Source organism: Pungitius pungitius, chromosome 16 (assembly GCF_949316345.1).
Source record: "Pungitius pungitius chromosome 16, fPunPun2.1, whole genome shotgun sequence".
NCBI lineage: Eukaryota > Metazoa > Chordata > Actinopteri > Perciformes > Gasterosteidae > Pungitius > Pungitius pungitius.
In genome coordinates this window covers 12,818,985-12,843,182 of record NC_084915.1, presented here as the reverse complement: position 1 = coordinate 12,843,182, position 24,198 = coordinate 12,818,985, and the positions used below count along the sequence as shown (strand labels likewise).

The window sequence follows — 24,198 nt, the reverse complement described above, 5'->3', positions numbered from 1 at the left end:
TGAAGTAGACAAACATGTGATTGTCTTAAAAAAATGCCCTCAGAGGCTGTAATAAGTTTCATGTCAGTGTGACCACTGAATGAGACACATCTGCTCATCTTTACTGACTCATCCGGCCTTCTCTCCCGTCAAAAAGGTGGAACCCTATAGGCTATGTAGCATGGCTAATAAGTGATAAAAGCTTAATTAGCAATTAACATCAAATTCATCATCATTCAAAAGATTCTTCATCATTCTTGACAATGCCATCATAACTCAAGTGAACACACCTTGTGTTTCTGCATAACCCCCAGGGATCACTTCTCTGAAACAACCAGTGGGGACAATGCCCCCACTACTACCTCCGCGGTAGTGCGCTCAAGACTTGGCAGGAGCGGGATTTGAACCCACTGGCGGCGCTTACAGAGGCTTTCGGCTCCTTCTTGCACCCCTACACTACCAGTCCTGGTCACATTTTGCCAACTTTGATTCTCCTATTTAACCTTGAGCATGTGAGTTAAACTTTAAAACTGTTTTAAATGCTATTTCCACATCTGGGCTTGAACCCACAACCTTCAAATACAGTGCAGGCTTGTGGCAGCAGCTCTTCCGCTGTGCTACTTCACCACACACTAACCAACCCTTTGTTTCCCGTATTTAACCTTGTGATTGCTACTCAAACCTGAAGTAAAGCCAAAGGCTCAAACTCAAGACTGGGCTTGAACCCACAACCTTCAAGTGCAGTGCAGGCTTGTGGCAGCAGCTCTTCCGCTGTGCTACTTCACCAGACACTAACCAATCCTTTGTTTGTTGTATTTAACCTTGAGACTGCTACTCAAACCGCAAAACTCTTTCAAAGCAGAAGTGATGTCTGCATGAAGGGGCATGAACCCACAACCTCAGACAGCAGGTTGGAGCCTGCAGCCGTTCAGTTGTTCCCTTGTGCTATTCAACCACATGCCTCATTGTGTCCGTTTCTCATATTAGACCTTGGGATTGTTTACTAAACCTCAAAACTGTTTCAAAGTTTACAGTTTGAAGCCCTGACTGCAACCAAACCCTCCTTCTGAGAGAGCAGGTTTGAACTGAGGATCCTCCACACTTCAGCCTTCCTGCTATCTCCCTGCACTGTTCCACCACACACCTGTTGATGCTTTTGAATCCAACCTCAATTCTCACAGATTCTCAGGCTGGAATCCACAACACAACACACTTGTCTGCTGGAATCGGTTGAACAAAAAATAAAAATCCACTGTTCTCAGGTCAAATATTTATGCAATTAAAATGCGATTAATTTCGATTAATTAATTACAATTTTATATATATGTGATATATATATATATATATATATGTGATATATATATATCTATATATATATATATATATATATTAGAAAAAAAGATATGTTTAAACGTAGAATGACAAACCATATTATAGTCATTTAAAAAAAACAATATAATACTGGGTTAGAGAATTCCCTCATACGTCTGGTTTGTAAATACTTGAACGTATGTAACTATGAATCCTTTATGTAAGTCAAATACTACACAAACTGGAAAGATGAGCCATTTATTTAGAAAAGTCTGATATTGTACAGTGGCATGCAGGGAGCACTGAAAAAAGCCAAAGGACCAAAATCAATTACTTCGATGAAACACAATCTCAAGTCTTTAGTTTCATCCCTGAGTAAGCAGCATTTTGTCAAACAAACGAACGCTTCATCAGTGACGGAGTATATCGTATCTCATTGTAACACTCTTCTTCCTCCCCCTCCTCTTCTCCCCCCTCCCTCCCGTCCTGTCCCGTGCGGTGAAGCCACAGCACGAGCGCCAGAAGCGCCACCAGCACCGAGCTCATGGACAAGGTGATCAGCACGGCCTGCAGGAGCCCCGAGGACCGGTCCGGTGCTGGAGACACAGAGAGACAAAAGTGAGAAGAAGAAGAAAGACTAGTGCGAGAGGGTGAGTGGCGCGTAATGGCGTTCTTACGCGTGTGCACGGACAGGTTGACGTAGCAGTTCTCCGTCCCCAGGAGGTTCTTGGCAGAGCAGCGATAGAGGCCCGACGTCTCCGAGGACACGTTGACGATCTGGACGGAGCCTGGCAGATCTCCTGAGGGAGAAAGCAGAGATGGTGGTGCAAAAGTTCTGTGATGATGTCATCAGGACTCCAGGCCGTTATCAAAAGCCTGCTATGGAACCAGCAGCTGTGCGGTTCCAACAAATAAGACAGGAGCAGGGGGTCAGGTTTCAAATTTAACATGCTCTCCAGTTGAATTGTGGGAATTTGTAGGGCACAGCTTCCCCTTCTTATTTTTCTTTTTTTTACATACACTAAAATCTCAGCTTCTGCTGTGTGGATTTTTTTTAAACACAAATAGTGTCTGCAAAACATTATGGAAGTACAATACTACTGTAGGAGGGGGAGGGGAAGTGTACTTTTGTGATGACCATGATCCTTTGTGTGTGTGTGTGTGTGTGTGTGTGTGTGTGTGCGCGCAACACTGACCTTCCACGTTGATGGGAAGTGCGATTTCTCCTGGATTCACTTTATCCCAGCGGATTTGGGGCCTCGGGACGCCCTCCACCACGGAGCAGGACAGCGTGACACTTCCTCCCGCGGCGATGTCTCCATCCCACTGGCACACGGGCAGCGAAGGCGGCGCTACACAAGTCATCAGTAGATGAGTCTCTAACAGGCTGCTGGAGTTTTAATGAATAAGACTTGGAGCCACATTTCAATCCAGTTTACTGTTTTCGGCTTTTGTTTGAAGGGATATGTCTAGAATTCTATTTAGTGTTTTTTTTCTCTGGAAGTGTATCACTAAACTGTAGAGTTGACATAATGAAATAACCCAATTAGACTGAGTCTACATCCAGTGGCTCTTGCAGTTTGGGCACAGCAGTGGCACTTTGAATTTATGCTGGGATCAGGATCAGCATTAACGTTAACATGAGGATCTTTAGCAGATTTATTGCACATGAGCCTGATAAGATTAGCCAATTAGCTCTAAATTACAGCTGTGATTGACACATTTTTAATAGTTATGTTGGTCTTTCAATCAAAGCATTGAGAAAAAAAATATCATGACCTCATGATATAGAGAAAAAGTTACCGCATTTTATGGAATATATCCATCAAATAGTATTTTAGACATTTCACTAAAAAGAAAAAAAACATTCAAATCATGGTAAGATGATCACCAAAGTAATAGGAATGTGTCCTCTGGGGCTCATAAATGTCTCAACAGAACGTAACGACATTCATCCAAAAGTTGCTGATGTATTTCTTTCTGGTGGGCCGTCGTTAAGGTGATTAAATGCTCGTATATTAAAATAAATGACACACCAGTCAAAGCAGATATGCAAATGAATATTAGACTCTAATTCACCGTCTATTAAACCGTGATGGCTTCCAACGTGCAAGTGCCATTGAACAGTTTTACACCCACAGATCATGACCCACTTACCCAGAACGCTGAGCTCCAGCTCTCCGATGCCGGGATCCGCTGTCTCTGGCGGGTTATTGACCACGCAGCGGTACGTACCTGCATCCGCGACACGCGTGTCATTCACGGCAATATCTGCACTCCAAGGAATGCCTGCAGCACAAGAATTTGTCTTTCCTTATCCCGTCTTTAGTTGAGAAGATTTATTTATAATTAGATACAATTAGATAAAAATTGTGTTGATGGGTATAAAAAGTGTTCATACCTGTAAAACCCACCCTGCCAATGAATGAGGGGGCTTCAATCACCTGTCCGTGGTCGTACGTGATCACCTGGAGGACGGCAGTCATTGATAAATACCATTTATAGTGAGCTCAGAATAAACACAAAATGGAAACAACTTTCAGGAAAACTGCTTCTCACCAAAGTATACCTGCTACATTCATTTCAAATATTTCATCCGGCTGCCAGGTGACAGAGCCGCGTCTGATTCACACCTGTATCGGGCTTTCGGGACTGGACGAGGGAGCCAGGGTCCAGATGACGTTGAGTCTGGAGAGGGGGGTGGAGGTGAAGAAGGAGCAGGGCAGGACGACGACGTCCCCTTGAACCACCTGCAGACTCGATTCCCTCACGGTCACCCTCAGTGCAGCTGTGTGCGTTAACGAGGCGGGAAAAGGACCAGTGAGACGCGTGTCTTGGTCGTATGAGTCACATGACACCAGACACGCAGTCACTCCCCTCAGGTTCTTTCAGATTCCACCATGTTCTGTTCTCCTACCCTCCTACCCTATAGCTCCTCCCTCTCCTCCTTCATTACTGAAACAATGCTCAGCCCCCCCCTGCCCCCCTTCCTGTCTTCCCCTGGCCTTTTGTGTGTTTGTGTGGGAATTCAGCTTGCATATTAGTTAGTTGATTACACTTGACAGCTTTGACGGGGAGCCAAAGCGATCACCGACTGAGTGGAACAACAGTCCACTTCACGGTGATGTGTGCACGAACACCAGTCTCTACGAAGCATTTCAAACCACTCCATGTGCATTTTATATGGTTCAAACCCTTTCTGTATACAGTCTTCCTTGTCGAGTAGGATATATCAAGTATTTCAATTGTGATGGCAAAAACAAATATAACAGACACTTAAAGTGTACATGGCAATAGAATTAGCAGTTTTCAGTCAAACATAACAAACATTGACAAATACCACAGAGTTTATCAGGGTCTGATGACCAAAAAAAACACTTTACCTTACTTTATTAGTAATTACAGACGTAGAAGCAGCAACTTGTGTAGCTCTGCAGATCCCTCGTACACTTGAGGCTACAGCAGTTATGTACAAAATGACCTATATTTATCATGTTGCCTTCCTCATTTGGCGTCACAGCTTTATACACAGACATGAGCACACAGACCGACTCACCGTTTTGCAGGGCAGTGAAACACACACACAGGGTCCAGACCATCCATCTCCCTGAAGAACCCATGGCTGAAGCAGAGAGGAGAGCCCCCCCCCCCCCTCCTCCTCCACTGAGCAGTACAACCAACCCCACCCTCTCCTGTCGTCACTCTCACCTCCCACTGTCTGTTTGTAAAGTTGTCGTGTGGGAAAATGTTCATATAGAGCTTTACTGGGTCAGCGTGTAGTCCAATTAGTTTGTGACATACATTACTGCAGCTGCTCCATAGAGAGCATTTAGTCATGATGCCCATGATGGTGTGCAGTATACGTAGTGCAGCTTGTCTTTCCAAACCAAATGTACAGTAAATGTCTATATGAACCTTAAAATGTAATTCAAAAGTTGGCAGAAGAATGTTGACACTATGAAATACAGTGGTGTCTTTTATTGATTTTAAATTAATCTTTTTCTCTTTTCGCAACTCCTGAAATGATGAATGAATTCTTCAAAAAACAAATTCAATATCTAAAGCTGTGGGAAATATGAGGAAAAAGGGGTTTCAAAGTAAAATACAATAAAATAAATGAATGCTAATGAATTTTGAAGACAGGAGTTGCAGCACTAGCTTTGATTTAGCCTACTTTAATGTTGTTAAATGTTATTCTAATATTGGGAATAATAAACCAATATTCATCCTTCAAATTTTTATTTTTCCTTGATTTGCAGTTTAGTTACAGAACCTCCTGTTTTCTAAAATCAGCTCTTGGGATCTTTTACACTTATCTTTGTGCAGATGTTTAAGGCGGTTGAGGTCATGGAAGTTGTGTTTAACAAAATGTGCCACTGTTGCTTTATGGATCGGCCTAATAATATGTTTTAGTTATTCATAACCCGCATAAGTCCATCAGTGCGCCAAATCCTCCAGTGGTCATCCAAAAATGTTCCAGTGTAGCTCCGCCTCAACCAAATGTCACATGTTTAAATCTGAGCCAGTGGACCTTTGAAGCAGATTTAATTAGCCCAGTATGGGAACATGAAGAAATTGCTTTAACCAAATGAGCATTCTGATAATTTTGAGATTGTCTTAATGACTGAACTGTAATGGAGTTATACATGGCTTATTGGCGACAGTGGTCCACTGATGCTATTAACCGAAACAAATTAGTGGAGTGTTGCAGCGGAAAAGAGGCCAGAAAATTAAAAATAATATTTCCAGATTAAAGTCAGGCTGAACTAAAAAAAGGTTTCTTGAAGGTCAGAGCTGCAAAGTAACATGAGACTTTTTCAGGTTTTCAAATGTTATCTCAACAAGGTGCTCTCTTTTACTTTAAATACGTTACTATGGCGATTCTATCTTGTTGATACATAGAAAAAGACGGCACTTCCTTCACATCCATTATTAACTTTACTTCTTGTGGTATGTAGCAATAAGTAAAAAGGGGAAGGCAAGGCAGTTTCTCTGGATTCTTAGTTGAAATATGTATTTTTGGGAATACTGTTTTACGTGATCAGACTGTTCCTTAGAAGATTTAAAAAAAACTAGAGAGCATATGGGACAAGATTTACCTCTTCCAATTTATTGAAACAAATAACATCCAGCACCAGTCGTTGTGCGTTACAGCAGTGAGAAAGAATGTTTCCAAAGGTAAGTGTCTGAGACTAGAAAATAAAATTGGCAAAATTTTGGACTGTACAGGTATTAAATCATACGGTGAAGGTTCAATACAGCTGTTATTTCATCCAAACAACTTACCACTATATATATATATATATATATATGTATATATGTATACACACACGTGTTTGTGTGTGTGTGTGTTTCTGAACTGTTAAATACATTTAGCTCCATCCTCCATAACCGCATTCCTTTACTCATAAAAGGCTGGAACCAACCGATAGCTCCACTTATATCGTCTGTCACATTCCCTCAAAACCGTTTATTAAAATGAGCACAAACACACCCAAACACACACACACACACACACACACACACACGTTTTGGGATAAGTACGTTCGCTGGTTGTAACTCTTCCCTTTGTGAAACCGTACTGATGTTTTAATGGCCGGTCTCAATTCTAGGATAAATCTTACCTAATTCTGGTGTCTTGAAAACGGGCCTCAATAAATAGCGAATGAGCAGGAGGGGAGAGAAAGACAGGGAGAGAGAGAGAGAGAGAGAGAGAGAGAGAGAGGTAAGCGGCGTGAGTTCTGCCTCTTCACTCTTCAGGGTAACTGGAAGTGACCTATTAGCAGGCGGGCCAATCACAGGACGATTCGGACCGATTGGATCACTTCGGTGAGAGGCCTCCGCCTGTTGTTGCGGTTGAACAGCACTTAAGTCCGATCACAACAGCATGGTGACTGGCTTCTCCAGGAACTTGCGGAACTCGGCGAGCCACTGCGCGCCGACCGCTCCGTCCACCACGCGGTGGTCGCAGCTCAGCGTCACCGACATCATGCTGGCCACGTCGAACCTGCGGGATCCAAACGCACGGCGCATTAGATCTGGATTCAGACATGCAGCATGGCCGACGGGGGGGTAAGGGTGGGGGGGGGCGCTGACCCTTTCTCGTTATCAGCGGGCATCAGGCGTTTCTCGGAGCCCCCGACGGCGAGGATGCAGGCCTGAGGGGGGTTGATTATCGCGGAGAAGTTCTTGACGCCAAACATTCCCAAATTGGAGATGGTGAAGGTACCTCCCTTGTGGAAAGAACACATGTTGAAGAGGGCAGTTCTAAAGTTTCTAGTTCACTAGATTGATGAAATCTGCATAAAACTCCAAAAAATCATTCAACAATTTTTATGAACTAAAAAACTATATATTTATCAACAGAATGAGATCATGTGCTGTACCTGGAACTCATGTGGCTGCAGTTTGCCATCTCTTGCTCTGGCAGCGAGAGCCGACACGTCGGCGCTGATGGCGGCGAGTCCTTTGACGTGGGCGTTGAAGACTATCGGCGTGATGAGACCACTGGCCGTGCTCACAGCTACACTCAGGTCCACCACGTGATTCCTGGAAACATTTAAAGTCAATACTGATGATAGAACAGAACACTTTTTTTTGTCAGAGTCACTTTTTTTCTTAATTGAGAAGAGTTGGGAAAAAAGATTTCTGTGCTCCTGCTGGCACAATAGTGTAATTACACCTTTAGAGACCAATATCCAGCCAGAGTGGAAACGTGCTGCCGGTCGTCTTTTGTATTCCCAGCTTTGTTATTAACAGCTGTGATACTGATATTAGAATCACATTGTTCAGTCCAAACTCTAAAGGTATTTGAATAACTCATAACATTTGATTGCCCCCCCCCCCAGATATCAGTCTGTTACAGAAAACTGAAGGTCTGTTTTGAGGTTACATTACAATCTTTTCACACACTGATAACACAGCACAATGAAATATGACCATTGCTTCACATGGAGCTCCACGCCATGTCTTGATGTCAGACTAAATGTAAAGACTGAGACAGGTAGACTAGATTAGAATATTGATGAAGAAGAGTTGTTGCTAAAACGAGGTTTGACTATGACCAGCTCACGACTGCAAGCCAAAGATTAGTAGATAATCAAACCAAGAGACCAGATCTCCCGTTTACTGTATTTATTACATGCGTTTGGTGAGGCCTGTTCATGGGTGTTCACTTACTGCCGGATTACCGTGTCCATCCAGGAGGAGTTGCACTCGGGTACCTTGAGGCAGGCCAGAGCGCTGGCTTTGATGATGAAGTCATTTACACTAATCTTGATATTCTGAGCCTTCACCTCCTGGAGAGAGGAGGCAAGGTTGTTTTAGAGACACAAGGAAATCATTATTATTGTTTTGTACAACATTTTTGTCCGTCACACGTGTATTTAAAAATAAAAACTCACATTGTTGAGATCTTTCCGAAGCTCGAGCACTTGGTCCATGTTGACATCTAGAGACAGATAATAGTGGGGAATCGTCTGTTTGGACTGCATCAACCTCTGAGCGATGACCTGCAGGAGAGACGCATGTTTGCACTGAAGCTTTGATCCGTAATTCACCGTGGACAGGAATAAGGTGGATTCCTGCAAACTGTGTTGATGAATGTGCGAGTGCTGGTGGTCTGCACAAAACGTGCAAGCAAAAGTCAAAGATAACAGAGCTCCGCCTCACAGCGTTCAATAACAGCGGCAGCGTGCATAGAAGGAGCGAATCAGGAGATATTCCTGAGGAAGTCCTCATCCAACACAACGGACCACCGAAGGCAGGCAGGCGTGTGTGTGTGTGTTTGTGCGGTTACCCTCACCTTCCGTATGTTGCTGATAGGGATGTCTGTGAAGGTCCCCGCTGGTGCAGCTGCAGCAGGTGCAGAAGCAGCCGGAGTTACGGCTGCAGGGGGAGCGGCGGTTACCGCCTGCTGAAGGAAATCATTTAATTTGCATTTTGAATCAATGCAATGCTGTGTGGCACATACAGTAGGACATTTATAGAGGCAAAACCTTTTTAGCTTGTTGTAACTTAACATCTCGATGGAAAACAAAATATGGAAATTATGTAACCAATGTCTGAAATTGAAATTTACACAGCTGAAGGTCTTCAAATTGCAGATTTAGTTTTAAACCAACAGTCCAAACTCAAAGGATTTCAGTCATATAAAACTAAAAAGCAGCAATTCAGACAGAAACAATGAGAGTCCGTCTTCATTAATAACTTTTAAACTACATTCATATGGTCAAAACAGGATATGAAGAATCCATAACGGAGAGTGAAGATGCTGCTCATGATTCCACAGGATCAAACATGCATCGCTCGTGGAAACAGAATGAAGTGCTTCGCTTACGGGTGCGGCCTTTGGTGGAACAAAGCCGTCGATATCTTTCCTGGTGATGCGCCCATCGGGACCGGAGCCTGAACAGAAAACACCACCATGTGCCCTGTATCAAATATTTTACCACAGCTTTCTCCAGCTCAATAATTCCTGTTCTTCCAATAACGGTCTCAGTCGCCGCCTGCGTCTTGGTCACCTACCGCTGACTTGTGCCAGGTTTATTCCTTTCTCGGCGGCGAGTTTCTTGGCGAGCGGGCTGGCGAACACGCGACCTTTCCTGGGTGCTGGCGGGGCAGCGGGCGCGGTACCTGGGCCGGGGGCAGCTGCTGCTGCAGGTGCAGGTGCTGCCGCCTGGAACAAAAACGCATACGTTCACACATGAAAGTCGTGCCTGCACAAGCCATCTTAAATCTGAATCAAGGTCAATTCAGGAGGTTTCTGTCGGGAGTGCTTTGGGTACAACGACCACTTAAGTGTCTCACCGGTGCTGGTGCCGGTGTGGAAACCTCGGACAGTCCCGTCTCTACATAATCCTTGAACGCTGCGATGTCACTTTCTTTCTCTACGATGATGCAGAGCGGCACTCCCAGGGGAACATCCCGAGTTCCCTCTGCCACCATGATCTTGGCCAAGTATCCCTCCTCCTGCACCTCAAAGCCTGATCACAAACACAGACGTGTTGAGCCAGGAGAACTTTCCTTTGAGGCTGCTATTCAAGACTCATTAAATAATACTGTAATGCTCCGTAGTGCACGGCGCAAGTGTGCTGAAGTACTAGGTCAGTAGAGGTGTACCGATGGTCGCCTTGTCGGTCTCGATCTCAGCCAGCAGATCTCCTTCACTCAGCTTCTCTCCCACCTTCTTCTCCCAACGCTGCACTGTTCCCATCGTCATGGTGGGAGAGAGTGCGGGAAGTGTGACCTGCAACACACACCAGCTTGGTCAACAGGGGGAGAAATGATGGAACTGTGACCTCCCCAGGGCGTGTCTGGACAGAGGCTTTTGTTTAGCCTGTTTTGTTTAAGCATTTTTCCTACATAAATAGTGTTTTCAACTGATTTTTTAAATTATACTCTGCAACAATGGCAACCTGAATGGGGCATGAGAGGAGACCCCTCGGGTAGAGAAGTAAAAAAGAAAAGCAGGGGAAAAAAAAGTCTTCAGAAACAACTGCAAATTAATATTTCTGTTTTGTGCAAGCTATTTGTTATTTTGTTGATCAGATCAACGACTCCCCACGGAGCCACTACTGCTGCTCGCATTGACCAACAAGTAAAACGTACAAATGTGTTTTTCTTTTTCATGGCAGTATTATAAATAATGAGAATCTCTGGTTGAAGTGATGTAAAAGAATTTGACAGAAAAAAAAAACATAATGTCTGTAAGTCACTACTACAGAAAAAAAAAAGATCTTGTCATATCCGCTACACCGGATTGTACTTTGTTTATGTCAGAACACGCCTACCTTCATGTGTGGGGGGTAAGAGCTGCCCGGGGCTGCGGGGGGAGCGGCGGCAGCAGGCGGAGGAGTCGAGGCACCCGGGGAAGGACTGACACCGGCTGCTTGGAGAGATTCCAACGTCACGTCCTTAAAGGCCGCGACGAGTTCAGGGCTGCAGGGAAATGTTCACACAAATATTAGACACATTTCAGCATAAAGCACAACTACATCTAGACTACACAGCAAAAGATATTCTGATATGCAAAGAAATTACAGCAGCCAGTGCGCTATTTCCTCTTCCTAAAATAACTTGGAAACATGTGCCCTTTGATCAGCCTCAATTATGGCCCTGCCCATACACAAATTCAACTATAAATTTCCCTCATTAAATGTTATGGCACAGAAACTAGCCTGCTGATTAATGGTTTGTTACAGTGAGTCACTGCTGCTACCAAGAGGAAGGCCAAGAACATTTCAGAGTGAAATTGAGGTGCACGTGGACACAGTTGTCCTCCGATACAGTTTGTCTAAGGATGCTGCATTTTTGTCCATCAAGATGTTCATTAAAACGATTTTACACACAAAACATATGACAACTGACAGCATATGACAATATGCACAGTATTCAAAGATGTGCACAAAGCTATTGAACCTCGCCATTAAATCCTCGCCACCCTCCTCTGCAGACAGCGCTGATAAAATACTGAGCGGAATCTGATTTGGGCCTTGAATTGTCTTGTTCTTTTCCCGGTTGAAAGGTGCTCATGGGAGAGCTTTCACTCATTAACCATGCACCGGTAACACTGCAGGTTTTAAATATTTAAGATAAACAGCTCCATTAGTAAAGCGTGATATTCATTCAAAATAAATGAATATTACAACTTTGCCACAGTAAGTAGTCTTACCCGCCATGAGTTTGGACTGTGGGAGAAAGCAGGAGAACCCAGAGAATATTGAAAACTAATTCTTTGAATCAGACAATAATCCTATTAAGTGAGGCTACCTTTTTTCCAGCTTGTAGTTTGCATCGTCCAAGGACAGAAACGTACCTGTCAACCGTGATGCATATTACAGCTCCAATGTTAACATCTCTAGTCCCTTCGGGAACCAGAATCTTTGCCATATAGCACTCCTCCAGGATCTCAAAACCAACAGTGGCCTTGTCGGTCTCCACCTACAAAAAGTAGAAACTTTTGGAATCTGTCGAGGGACAACTTCTTACAATAATATGGGAACAAACAGAAATGGGTCCTAACCTCAGCGATGAGTTCGCCCTCGCTGATTTTTTCTCCCTCCTTCTTCTCCCAACGTGCGATCGTTCCCGTCTGCATGGTGGGCGACAGCGCGGGAAGCTCCACCTGATGAACACACAGCAGTTTACAAGTGTTCAGGAATTAAGGAGTCACGAGGAAGCACCGCATTTGACCTGTACGATCACCAAATATCAAAGAAAAATGGATTCAAGAATGACAGCATAGCGGATGTAAGTGCTGCATGTTAAGACACATGAGCTAATTCTCTAGCAGTTACTCAGTATATTTCAGGATACCATAAATGTGTACGAAGAGAGAGGGGGGTTGTTTTGCTAGGTTAGATAGTTCTACAATTTTTATTGATATAAAAGTCAGTTGTTCAGTTTGAGAATAAACACACTGGTGAGCTGCAGATTTGAGATTTGGGTTGCAAATTTGCCAAATGTGGTGAAAGATACGAGCCTGAATAACATTCGAGTTATTGGTTATTATCATTATTATCTTATTGCAGTAGACCTTTCTGTTTGGACTGGGGCCCCCAGCGGTGCCTATTCACACAGCAAGGGAATCTGCTGCACCAAAGACAGAGAACAACGTATAATCAAATCCTTTAAACCAGACAAGGACCCAGGCTGATTCTACTGGGTTTAGGGAGGTCCTTTGTAAAGCCAAACTTGTATTCGAGTCATATAGAATTCATTAACAGCTTAATGTTATGACTCAAGTGAGACTACCCAGCTCCACTGCTGCATCCTAATGTTTATGACATAATTCAGTATATGTTGGTAACGTTACAGCAACGAAACACCTCCTGATTTAAAATGTAGATCTTTAAACTGGTAAAACACCTGGATGGTATTTCTAAATAAGTGACATTGTGGCCAGTACATGACAGCGCTATCTACGTTGCTAGCTGCTAGCTAGGGAGGTCATGCTAGCTTTAACCGCGAACGCTGGTGCTCTGGCAACCGGACCGCCGGAGCCGTTACCTTCTGGTGCGGCGGCAGGCTGTAGAAACGACCGCTCCGGTGGCTGCCTGTCAGCGGGGGGCACCGCAGCAGAGTCCCCCTGTGGCTCAAGCCGGAGGCCAGGCACGTCGTCCGGGACCCGGCTGCGCAGTGAAGCCGCTTCAGAGAACCGGTTCCGGGCACAGAGCGGGTGCTGAGCGTAGCAGGCCCGAGCAGGAGGGCACGGGGGCAGTGCAGCCCGGAGGCCGGCCTGAGCCGCAGGATCAGACGAAGCATGTCGCGGCGGTGGAAACACTGAACGGAGCTGTTGAATTATCTATTTGTCTTACACCGGCATGAGATGTGTCCCGGCACTGGGTGTCTCTGCGCCTTGAGAGCCAGCCCGTTCGTACTCCTCACTTTCCAATGACCTCCCTCAGTCCAAAACACAACGCTTTACGGCACCCTTCCTCGTCCTGTCGCAGCTTCAGAACAGGCGTCGTAAACGTGTCGTAAAAGGGTTCGGTGCATATTCCCTTCTGCGAATCCCACAACAATGCTGAATTAAACTCAAATGCTAATTTAAATGGAACGAACAAAGAAAGTGACCCGAATTGTATGCAGAGACGGTGTCTGGGCTGTATTTTACTGCAGTTCTATCAGCAACCACATGGTTTCACTGAAGCATCAGACTATCCATACACATTAATAGTATTGTGCTGTAAATGTAGTAAAGCATGTTCTTATAATCTTTAAAAGACAGCTCCCCTTTCATCTTTTAACTGACCTTTACATCCAATATACTCTAGCACCGAAACTTTTTGTGGATTGATCAATTTCTAAAACAAAAATTAATCTGTAATTCTTTAGTTTGTTCTAGCTTCTCAAATTCTCTTACTAAGCATCCAGGTCTTTTTGCATCTCAGATAACTTGGGAATGAGCTACAATTTCAGAGTAGGTCCTGTGAGTGTGTGTGAGTTGGTTTGGCTGTACAGCACGAGTTGGTAATGACTGAACCCTTTGGCAGGTCAGTCAGGTTTCATGGGGACAACCGCCCAATCAATCCCAAGTGGCAAGAAATAAAGAATATTTATTTTAAAAAAGCATCACAAAGCTGGAAGTTTTTTAATCTATGATGAAATGTTTTGAAGTTATGAAAGTGAAGGTTCTTATGGATGTTTCAAGATACGAGAACATTTCTTAACTAAACATTTATTAGTAAAACTCCCCTGTCTCCCTGACACCATAAAATAGATCTTTTTTTTTAAAACAAAACTCAGGCTTTATTTAAAATTACTGGTCGGTATTAACAGTCTTTTCTTTACCAGACAGTAACCATATATTATAACCATCTCACAAGAAAATTGTACATTTTACAGCACAGGCAGTTATGGCATTTAAACATGTTGATATAAAAGTAAACAGATGCATATTTCAATTGGCTTGTTAGTGAAGGCAAACACATTGATCCTAAATAGGAAGACAAAAGAAGAGTAGAGGAAAACATCCTAATGTCACGCACACATACACACAGTCTAATTTCACAGTCTTTAAACGAAAAGAGCTACTGACTTGTGAAAATCATTTTACTCAATTGAACAAAGAAATGTAATTAAGAAAACAAAAATAACAGTGCTGTTCATCTGCATATCTGCATGAACATCAAAATTCCAGCATTGATTCAATTGAACTGACGGCCGTTTAGTTTGAGCATTTCTGACTGACATTTAAACCCACATCTGGGTTTGGTGTTTGTTCATTTTATTTTTTACTAAATATTTGTATTTTATACTGCAAGTAACAACCATGAGGTCACCAAAAAAGTTGTATAAAGTTTATTTGACTTTTCTTTTAGCCTTGTGTAATAATTCCAATCATTTTTTTCTCACCAGAAAATAATTTCTCATATTCTAAAAATAATACTGTTCATTTAATTTGTATTCATAATTAAATGCAATGTACGTTAACTGAAAGCCAAATTTGAATATGTATTACCAACAGGTAATAGATTTGGTAGTATTTTTTTCATTGCTGAACAAGGAATTTAAACTTATACTGGAAAATTAAAAAAGCCATTTTTAAATTTCTTCCAATTCTTAAATACAGTACAAACCTCCATTTCAACTGGAGGTGAAACAACAACATGACCGTGGCTTTAGAAACGGCTAAATCAAAAATACAGTAACATCCTGGCAATAACATGCACATGATGGAAATAGCTTTACTTTTTAAGGCACTGATTGAATAGTTGAACAGTCGTCTAGATGTGCCTCTGGGATCCGAGTGACCAGGAGTAAGAACAAAGTGTCATGTCCCCCAGCTTGACCCTACACCGGACTAAAAAACAAAAAAGTGCACCGTTTACCATTGAGACTCATGAGGATGAAGAGAGAGAGGCAAAGTTAGCATGTTGTTACCTTTCCTCACCACAGTCCTCTTCTACCCAGGCCACTATCTTTCCTTCCCAACCTGGAATGATTGCTCCATCCAAGAATACCTGCACAGACATGAAGGATACTATCTTCATAATTGACTACTCTGCTCTTATAACTATACTTACATGCCATAGGTATGTATTTCTTCCATCTTTGAGAGTGTAGCAAAAAACAGGCTACTGCTAAATTACAGTCAGGAATCTCTTACCTCTTCTTTCACAGTACCAAACTCAGGATCCAGGGCTTTGAAGTGGTACCTATAGTTTCCCTCTCGATCCACAGCTGCCTTAACATCCTTTAGAGTAACCTCACCCAACCTGTGCAGTGTTTACAAAGAGACTCACTCTTCTTGACGGCATGTGACTTTTATATTTTTAAATTGTATTATTTTATACCTACGGCCACTGGCCTAAATATAGGATAAAAAGAATGATAAGAATCACTGCTCACCGGCAATACTAGACTATGGAGACTATGACCAGATTCACAGTTATAATAATAGGGACACACACACACAATCACCTCTTCGGTATGTTGATCATGGAAGGTGTTGGGGATTTTCCAGTGAAATAAAGGATTTTAGTGGAGGCAAGACTGTGGGACTGAGAAACCTCTGAAATGGACAACAGAAACATGGTTAGCAAAAAGCACAACTTTTCTGTGTATTCAGGGAGTGAATGTCTTAAACAACTAACTTGTGCAAGGCCAGGTGTCAGAGTCTGTGTGTGGGCCTTTACGTCTCGGAGATTTCCCCCTCCCCTGCCGTATTTGGACAAATGTTGACAGCTTTTTGTGATTTTAAATCGTAACATTTTAAATAAAATAATCACAACTAATAAGATTTGACAGTATGGATCCATTTGATACTCGTTCATTTGTGGGTGTTTTGTGCTCTTGTCCGTACCCTGTGTGTATGCAGAACGTGCAGTCTGTCGATGAGTGACACGATGCCCTGCTCCAGCGTGTCCAGTGTGTGGTGCTGTGGGTCGTGGTCTCTGAAGTTGTTCCTCAGACTCCGAAGTGAATCCCTGAGCAGCTGAACCTCCTCCGCCTGTTGACAGAAAACAAAAAAACAAAAACACAATATTGTAGAAAAAAGCTGGGTGTGTGTTTAAAACTATACACTGATGTTTTTTGTGTAGGTTCTTGCCCGCTGCTCTGTCCCACAAATACTGTATTTGAAAGCAACGGTCTTCCAGGTCATTTACATGTCAAAACAAATGTCCTTAACTTACTTTACAATGTTTCAGGGGTACAATTAGTATACATATGAGTATATAGCCTAAATACTGCAAGGGACTATCATTCAGGACAACTTCAGCGTATAGTCGTGTGATGCTTTGTTAGCCAAATATATCTAACTAACCGACTATCTGAATATTTTTATAAATAATAATATTACTTACATCTGATACAGACAGAGCCGGATTTCCAGAGTAAGAACTCCCGTTGTTTACTGTGCTGGTGGGAATCTGGGAAAAGGAAATATATATATATATATATCTGAATTCATGGCTCCATGGACTGATGCACACTGAAGATGGCATCTAAACTCTTTTTTAGGATTTAAGAGCAGAAAGAGTCAAAAAAGAAACATCACTACCTCCACATTGTTTTTATGCTCCAACTCTCTTTCCAATTCAATCTGCCAAAGAAACACACAAGATATAAACCTGCTAGATTCAACAATTTGAAATATATCTAATTCATAACTAAATAGATGGAAGTGATGGAAGGCCAGCGCGGCTTGTTTTACCTCCCTGTAAAATCTAAACATGCGCTCACTTACTTGCTTTATTTTGCTGTCTTCAAGCTTGTGTTTGAGTTGCTGCAGAAGCCTGTCCTTCTGTGCGATCTCCTTCTGCACACCGCCAACCAAAGAGAAAAGGTAGGGTTTGTCATTTAGCGAAAATCCAGACTGATGCCGTGTCAATAAAAATCAGGATGGTTGAACTAAGATTGGAGTACTTCACCTTGCATTCTCCCCACATCTTGTTACATTCCTCCAGCCTCCACTGGAGCTCGGCCTGTAACACATTTTCACAAATATGCCTGAAAAAATAGTACCTACTCAACATTTTTGTATTATAGTGTTTTGAGGACTTAACATTCACTCATAAAATATTGCACAGCAGATTTTATACGTTCTGGTTGTTGAGCTCGTCCTTCGTCATGCCGTCTCTGAGAAGCTCTTGCTTCATCTGCAGTATCAAGGCCTCCTGAGTGCACAGTCTCTGCTGCTGGGCGTCCTGCACATTTACAAACACACACAAAGTCCAAACCTGAGCCGGGCAACCAGAATCATATTCACTTCAATCAAATTACGTTAATAATACGTTAATATCTCTAACAGTCTAACCTTGACTCCCTGCAAGTTTCTCATCTCCTGCTTACAGCGCAACAATTCCCTCTAAAGCAAAAGGCAAATGTGTGAATTTTCTCCAAACAACACAAGACCATATTGATGTAAAACGAAAACAAATGACTTATTTTTCATTATTTACCTTTAGCTCCCGAGCCTCCTCCATGCTTTGATCCAAACGACTGTGAATGACTACCTGGGAAAAGAGAGAAAGAAGGGATGTGTGTGAGAACCACAATGGAGTGAGAGAGAAGGGAAACTGATACCCGTGTCACGCTCTCACACACACAAACCCACAGTAAAGCAACAGAAATGTGATCTACGCTGATTACAGAAAGCTGGCAAAACAGAGCAAAGAAGACAGTGAAGCAGAAAATGAAAATAAAGACTGAAAAAGAGATGCAATGGAAACAATAAATGAAGTGTCTCGCAGTACCAGTTGCTTTTCGGCATTGCCTTGGTCTAAACTCAAAGACCCATCCTGCTCATCCTGTTCATCCTCAGGCAGCGAACCATGCAGCAGCAGAGCCTAAAAGACAAAGAGGGTAGAAACATGTGACACCACTTTGAACTTTGGAGTCCGGTTGCTGAGTTCAGAAAGCTCAAACCAGTTAAACCAATAGCTAGTTGGTTTTCTGAAATATTAACAACAAGAGGGACAATAATATATATATATAAAAATATATTTATCAATACACAGAGGGTTACCAGAGACAAAATTCAATATGCATGTACCTGTAAAGCAGACACCATTTTACGGGTCTCCTGTACCTCCTGCTCCAAAGTTTCCGTAAGAGAACCCTCCAACGCCGTCTCCGCTACAGCGTGAGATGACTCCACTGCACGCACACGGGACACAGTGTTATCACATGTCCTACCGTAGGCCTCGACTTTCACTAATCAAATGCCCTGCCGGTTCGCCGGGGGGATAGAACTCACCACTGCTCTCCTGTGGTTGGTGGTCCTCCTGCGCTCTATCCGGGCGGGTGCCGAGTGGAGCTCTTGGAGATGACAGTGTACTGCCGCAGCTGATGCTCATGGAGGACAAAGTACTGATTGATTAATTTATTCCTGAGAAGGATGCGGCGTGTGTGCATGTTAACACCCCGTGTTAACACCATTACATAGTACTTGGACCTTGCTGGGTAACATCACACTTTGCTGTAATATATCTGTAGTAATATAGTTTATACATACGTATGTCATGTTAAGACTAAGTTAAGATTTTTATCTAGTACTTGTTTTGTGGTAAATGTCCCTTTGAAGAACGACGTATAAAACAAATGCATCCGAAAAAGTATGAAGACAATGTCTGTAAAAATAGTTTTTTCTGTGTAAATTTTGTAATGGACTTATAAACGGCTGAAAATTGAAAACTAATTGTCATATAACTAAACTTTGAAACTGAAGCCCTGTCTGTGCACTGGTAACAAGAAAAAAAAAAAAAAACACAATACTGTTTTCATACACAAAATAATAGAACTGTTAAACACAGTGTTTCATTGACAGCTCTTTGCCAATAATGCTCCCTTTTTATTATTCTTACTCATGTTCTTACTCCATGTAGACGGTATATAAGAGAGAAGCGGAAATGGGATGGAGAAGAAAAAAGAAACGTAAGAATAACACATATTTTTCCAAAACCCAAACTTGCCAAGAGTGTGCAGTTTGTAAGTGCTTTAGCAAATCAAAGCACTTACAAACTGCACACTGTGCATAGACACTTCATTTACACTCTTTTCACATTGCATTGTAGCAATGAAGAATTGTTCTATTAAAAGAAGCATCAACTCACACACTCAAGAATCTACATTCACAGTGTCTGTTCTTACCATTTAATTTGCGTCCCCCCCATAGTGGGCCCAAAGGTGGGTTAAAATGTTCATAAAATACTTCCAAGGAGCTTAAGTTTCACCTTGTGAGTGTCACTGGCATCAGTATCACAAAAAGAAAACCTCTTGACTTTTGCTGATTCTCCGAACTCTCACACACCCTGCTCTACGCCTTCCAGCAAGTTGTCATGGCAACCGAAGCAGCAGACACTGCTTAGCATCTCAGAGCTCTGTTTAATCTGTCTCTCGGAAACAAAACCTCATTATCATTTTACCAAGAATCAATGCATGGACTTCCCTTTATATCATTATCAAAAGTCAAGCGCGGGCACATGTGCACCCACATTAAAACAAACAGTGCATAACTGGACATGTGACTGGAGAAAACAGAGTATGATTGTTGCTGTTTGATATCATCTGCCTGTGGTTTTCAAAGATGTCAACAACGTATTACACACATAGCGGGGTGAGGTCTGGATGAATAAAGTCATATGCTCTATCAGGCAGTGGTACTAACACACATAAGCACACAGAATAAATAGCAAAAAGGTTATGTTTTCTCCCAAACACTCAATGGCAGTCTGGTGTAAAAATATACTTCTAAAAAAAAAAAAAAAACGTTAAAATTGACTTGCATAATCACACCACTTCAGCCATTCAGCAACTGAACTGTGGCAACCTAAGAGCAACCTCGCAGCCTTAGATCATCAAGTGGGGCCCGTCGGGCTGCTCCATAAGCAAAACGTAAAGCTAAAGGTGATGGCTGTTGCCATCAGGGCCCATTCAGCTCAAGGAATAAGTCATCTCTTCTAAATAACTTCTTAAAACCAATTGTTACAGACAACTTAAATGCTTAACTGCCTTATTTATATTATATTGCTGATTTTACTCAATTATTTACTTCACAACATGATCCAGCCGATACTTCGGTATTTCATACACTCAGTAGGTAAACCCTGTGAGTGTTACAGGGTATTTAAATAAATGCTTGAAATTACACAACTACTCTTGTCCTTCAGAACACTGGTTTCTTATTTGAGATGATGCATTTGAGATCACTAAGAGGGTAGTTGTCTAGGTACAATGTTCACCTAAACACCTGCTTTATAAAGCTTCTGTGAAATAGAATTACCTGCCAGGTGGGGCATTGTCCGGCTCATCTGGAGTTCCTCTTTCGTACTGCTTAACCATTGCACGAACGCACACATTTTTTTCCGCATCCAACCCCCAGCAACTTAAAGGTGAGAGAAAAGCAACGGTTATTCATTTATAACTAAGAACTGGTGCACAGTTGATGACGAATGAATGATGAATGAATGATGATGAATGTTTGTCCACCAGAGGACAGCAAAGACTGCACACAAAATGCTTGATACAGATTGTTTGTTGATATTACAGAAAGAGATTGACAGACGTTTGTGATCATGTTAATGATCTCGGATGTCGGCATACCTCTGGAGACGTGTGGCACGTGTAGGCTGCGAAGCATCAAGTTGTGCTGATGCCAGTGCAGCAGCGGCACCTTGTGCTAGTGCCACAGTGGAGAGAGGGTCGTGGCTGGCGAAGCCTCTGGTCAAACTCCTCCCACTTCCAGAGGCAGCCCTGTGATTGGCTGAGGGTTTGAAGTGAGCGGCTAACGCCAGAATTATCCTCATTACAGATTTCAGATTACCATCAACAATGTCTGTGAAAAGAAAGGGAATGTATGTGCAATTAGTAAAGACCTAGACATACATAGAACTTGGCATCAACACGTAAAAAGTGCCAAAAAAACACAAAACATTCTGAGATTCACCTCTTGCTGATATATGTGGCATGCGTATGTGTTTGGAGGAAATGAACTGCAAGACTTGCGCCACATTCTGCCTGCTTTCCTCTTTGTTCTGTGGAGCAACATGGACCCCTTCCAGCAGTTCCCCTGCTGACAGTGTGATTTGAGAAAGAATTTAAACAAATAATTTAAAAAGAATGGTGCACTTCCAGATTAGACATTACAGTTTAGGTATACATAATACCTACACGAATTTTACTATATATATATTGCCTAAATGTCACTTAATGCGTACACCGCATAAACATATTTACCAACTATCTCTATGAGTTGCGTGAGCACCACCCCGTCCTGCAGATCATGCCTGAGGTTTGTGATAGGCTTCAGGCCGGGTTTCCTCTTCAGCTGACAGTTCACCCAGGAAACATAGGCTGCAAGCTGCTGCTGCAATTCATCAATCAGAGAGACACACATCTAATAAACCACAGAGGTTTGGAGCAGTGGTGGGGGTGGGGGGGCTGAGGCCATAGCATGACAAATGAGTTCTTTTGTTTATTACGTTGGGCAGGGCTAAGTGGGTGGAGGGGGGGTCAATCTATTGTCACTCTAACGATGATGATGATGAATTCTATTTTTGTTGTGAATGTTAATTATATCATCCTGTGTTCAGGCCAGAGATGCATGGTTTAGTATAGTTCAAACGGATGTGGGTTCTTCTCTTGTGTTTCACACGGTTAGGCCTACTCTTTTACCGGTCTTGTTCAGTCACGTGACGCCCCGTTGTCCGGGATACAACACAAAAAACGCACCCCGTTTCGAGCACAGCGGAGAAAACAAATAAAACGTTATTTAAATAATGTTCTGCTTGTGTATGGCTTTTTGAGAAACAGACTCACGCTAGTTGATCATCTTTTTTCCTTTCGTCCCAACTGATTAATTAACTTATCTAACGTTAACATTGACAACAAACTAACGTTACAGAGAAAAAAATGTTCGTTATAACGGTGCATTGGCTAACGTTAGTTCATTTATGTCTTTTCAGTATGGATAACCTAATTTAATAAAGATCAACGTTGATTTACTAACGTGTGTAATTCTAACGGTATGTAAACGTTACCTCATTGAAGCCACCATGTAGAACCTCATCGAGCAAACTTCCTCTAGAAAGTGACGCGATCATCTTTTCACTCGAAACCCCATTTAAGCTGAATGAAGTTAGTTATCTCTCGTTAGTTGGCTAGCTCATTGACTCACACGACTAGCCCGAAACACCGGGCATACCCCCGTTACCAGGCTCTGCTGTACTCCGGCTAAACGTCAACATACCGGGGCGCCTGAGTGAGCGGAGACAGCTAACGTTACCGTTAACCACGCTCGCACACGCCACTTCCGGTGGCAGGTTTTTCAAAATATAACAGCATAAAACATCAAATGGCAACTATGCTGCTCCAGGACCTGATGCCCCACAGTTGTCTCGTTTATTTCCCACTCTTATGGTTTTCAGCATTCCCTTACTTTGTATCCATTCACCGCCAACTTTCAGGTAAAAAGAGGTGTAGTATTGGATAATACAAAAATATGCAGGTCAAAAACAATATATCGTCATCCATTTCCACTATGGGCTATGACGAGATATACTAATTGAAAATATTCATAAAAGAGTGTAACATGCTATATATTTACACTGTTCTGTCAATTAAACTGTATTAAGAGTTTAAAGATCCATTTTTATTATCAATATAACATAAAATAATACATTGTAATAGCCAAAACATTTAAAAACACAATATTTTTCAGTTTGATGTGTGCAGGATATATATCCAGAGATGATCACAATATTTCATTTCTTTATTTATTTCTAACATCAATCATCACTATATTTCTAAAATTAACAAAAGCATAGAAGTTATTCTTTCACTTCTTCAGGATCCAAAAAGAAAAGAAAAGAAAAACATAACAAAACTATTGTCTATTGTTAGTCAAGTCAAAAGAGACTGTCACCTAAAGATGGATTTAATGTATAATGTTGTGCGTAAACTTAAATTCTGAGGCCACATCACAAAACCCTGCGGTGTCCATGGCCCTCATCCAATGGGACCTTCGTGCTGAGTTTCAATCAAAAAATGTCTTCTGGGAGTTTGAGTGAAGTCTCTACTGCAATCAGGCTCTGACCCGGACCCTGTAGGCACAACACTCTTTTTGTTTCGACAACATGATTAAGGTCCCAACAAGTTCTTAACATCAAAGTTTATTGCATAATTTGTCAGCACACAAGTTGACTCACATCATTCTTGCACTTTTGAACAAAACAAACATCCCGGGAACAATAACACAGAGGGAATCCAGCTATATTTCTCAGTAAGCAAAGGACTTGGAGTGAGCAATGTCAAATGCAACTCAATAAGTGCAATTCTGAATTCATTCTAAAGGAAATCCTCTGATGTTGCTGTAGTTTTCTTTCCTACTTTTCATCAAGATTATACCAAATGCTTTCAGTTTTTGGCTGTGTCAAACTGTTTTTAAGATTCGGGGCCTGAGAC

General features: G+C 42.3%; 3 protein-coding genes across 7 annotated transcripts; all 3 read right to left on the bottom strand.

Annotated features, from left to right (window-relative positions):
• Positions 1–1,397: 1,397 nt before the first annotated feature.
• zgc:165604 (uncharacterized protein LOC792578 homolog) lies at positions 1,398–5,449 on the bottom strand. Its single transcript, XM_037467725.2, has 7 exons — positions 4,847–5,449; positions 3,924–4,078; positions 3,692–3,758; positions 3,448–3,579; positions 2,487–2,642; positions 1,968–2,090; positions 1,398–1,886 (listed from the first exon to the last, which is right to left on the bottom strand). The coding sequence occupies exons 1-7, from the start codon at positions 4,908–4,910 to the stop codon at positions 1,681–1,683; spliced, it is 903 nt and encodes a 300-aa protein (XP_037323622.2). The 5' UTR covers positions 4,911–5,449; the 3' UTR covers positions 1,398–1,680.
• A 930-nt stretch (positions 5,450–6,379) lies between these two features.
• On the bottom strand, positions 6,380–13,746 carry dlat (dihydrolipoamide S-acetyltransferase (E2 component of pyruvate dehydrogenase complex)). 2 transcript variants are annotated; one of them, XM_037467724.2, is made up of 14 exons: positions 13,300–13,746; positions 12,314–12,415; positions 12,107–12,231; positions 11,082–11,229; positions 10,411–10,537; positions 10,099–10,274; positions 9,817–9,967; positions 9,629–9,696; positions 9,095–9,202; positions 8,694–8,801; positions 8,470–8,588; positions 7,677–7,839; positions 7,387–7,523; positions 6,380–7,297 (listed from the first exon to the last, which is right to left on the bottom strand). In XM_037467724.2, exons 1-14 carry the CDS (start codon positions 13,552–13,554, stop codon positions 7,168–7,170), a joined length of 1,917 nt encoding a protein of 638 aa, XP_037323621.2. In that variant the 5' UTR covers positions 13,555–13,746; the 3' UTR covers positions 6,380–7,167. The 2 variants fall into 2 exon arrangements, with proteins under 2 accessions (XP_037323621.2, XP_037323620.2); XM_037467723.2 differs by having other exon boundaries at positions 9,095–9,205; positions 13,300–13,745.
• Positions 13,747–14,393: 647 nt separating this feature from the next.
• LOC119215837 (dixin-like) lies at positions 14,394–23,030 on the bottom strand. Of its 4 annotated transcripts, none has more exons than XM_062558167.1 (21): positions 22,776–23,030; positions 21,973–22,102; positions 21,683–21,805; positions 21,340–21,571; positions 21,020–21,121; positions 18,995–19,089; positions 18,791–18,894; positions 18,492–18,584; positions 18,198–18,251; positions 18,053–18,103; positions 17,838–17,942; positions 17,667–17,720; positions 17,483–17,554; positions 17,297–17,338; positions 17,100–17,165; positions 16,598–16,744; positions 16,389–16,452; positions 16,216–16,306; positions 15,902–16,010; positions 15,676–15,755; positions 14,394–15,595 (listed from the first exon to the last, which is right to left on the bottom strand). In XM_062558167.1, the coding sequence occupies exons 1-21, from the start codon at positions 22,836–22,838 to the stop codon at positions 15,586–15,588; spliced, it is 1,887 nt and encodes a 628-aa protein (XP_062414151.1). In that variant the 5' UTR covers positions 22,839–23,030; the 3' UTR covers positions 14,394–15,585. The 4 variants fall into 4 exon arrangements, with proteins under 4 accessions (XP_062414151.1, XP_062414150.1, XP_037324200.2 ...); XM_062558166.1 differs by having other exon boundaries at positions 14,395–15,595; positions 21,683–21,808; positions 21,973–22,099; XM_037468303.2 differs by having other exon boundaries at positions 14,396–15,595; positions 21,683–21,808.
• Positions 23,031–24,198: the final 1,168 nt, after the last annotated feature.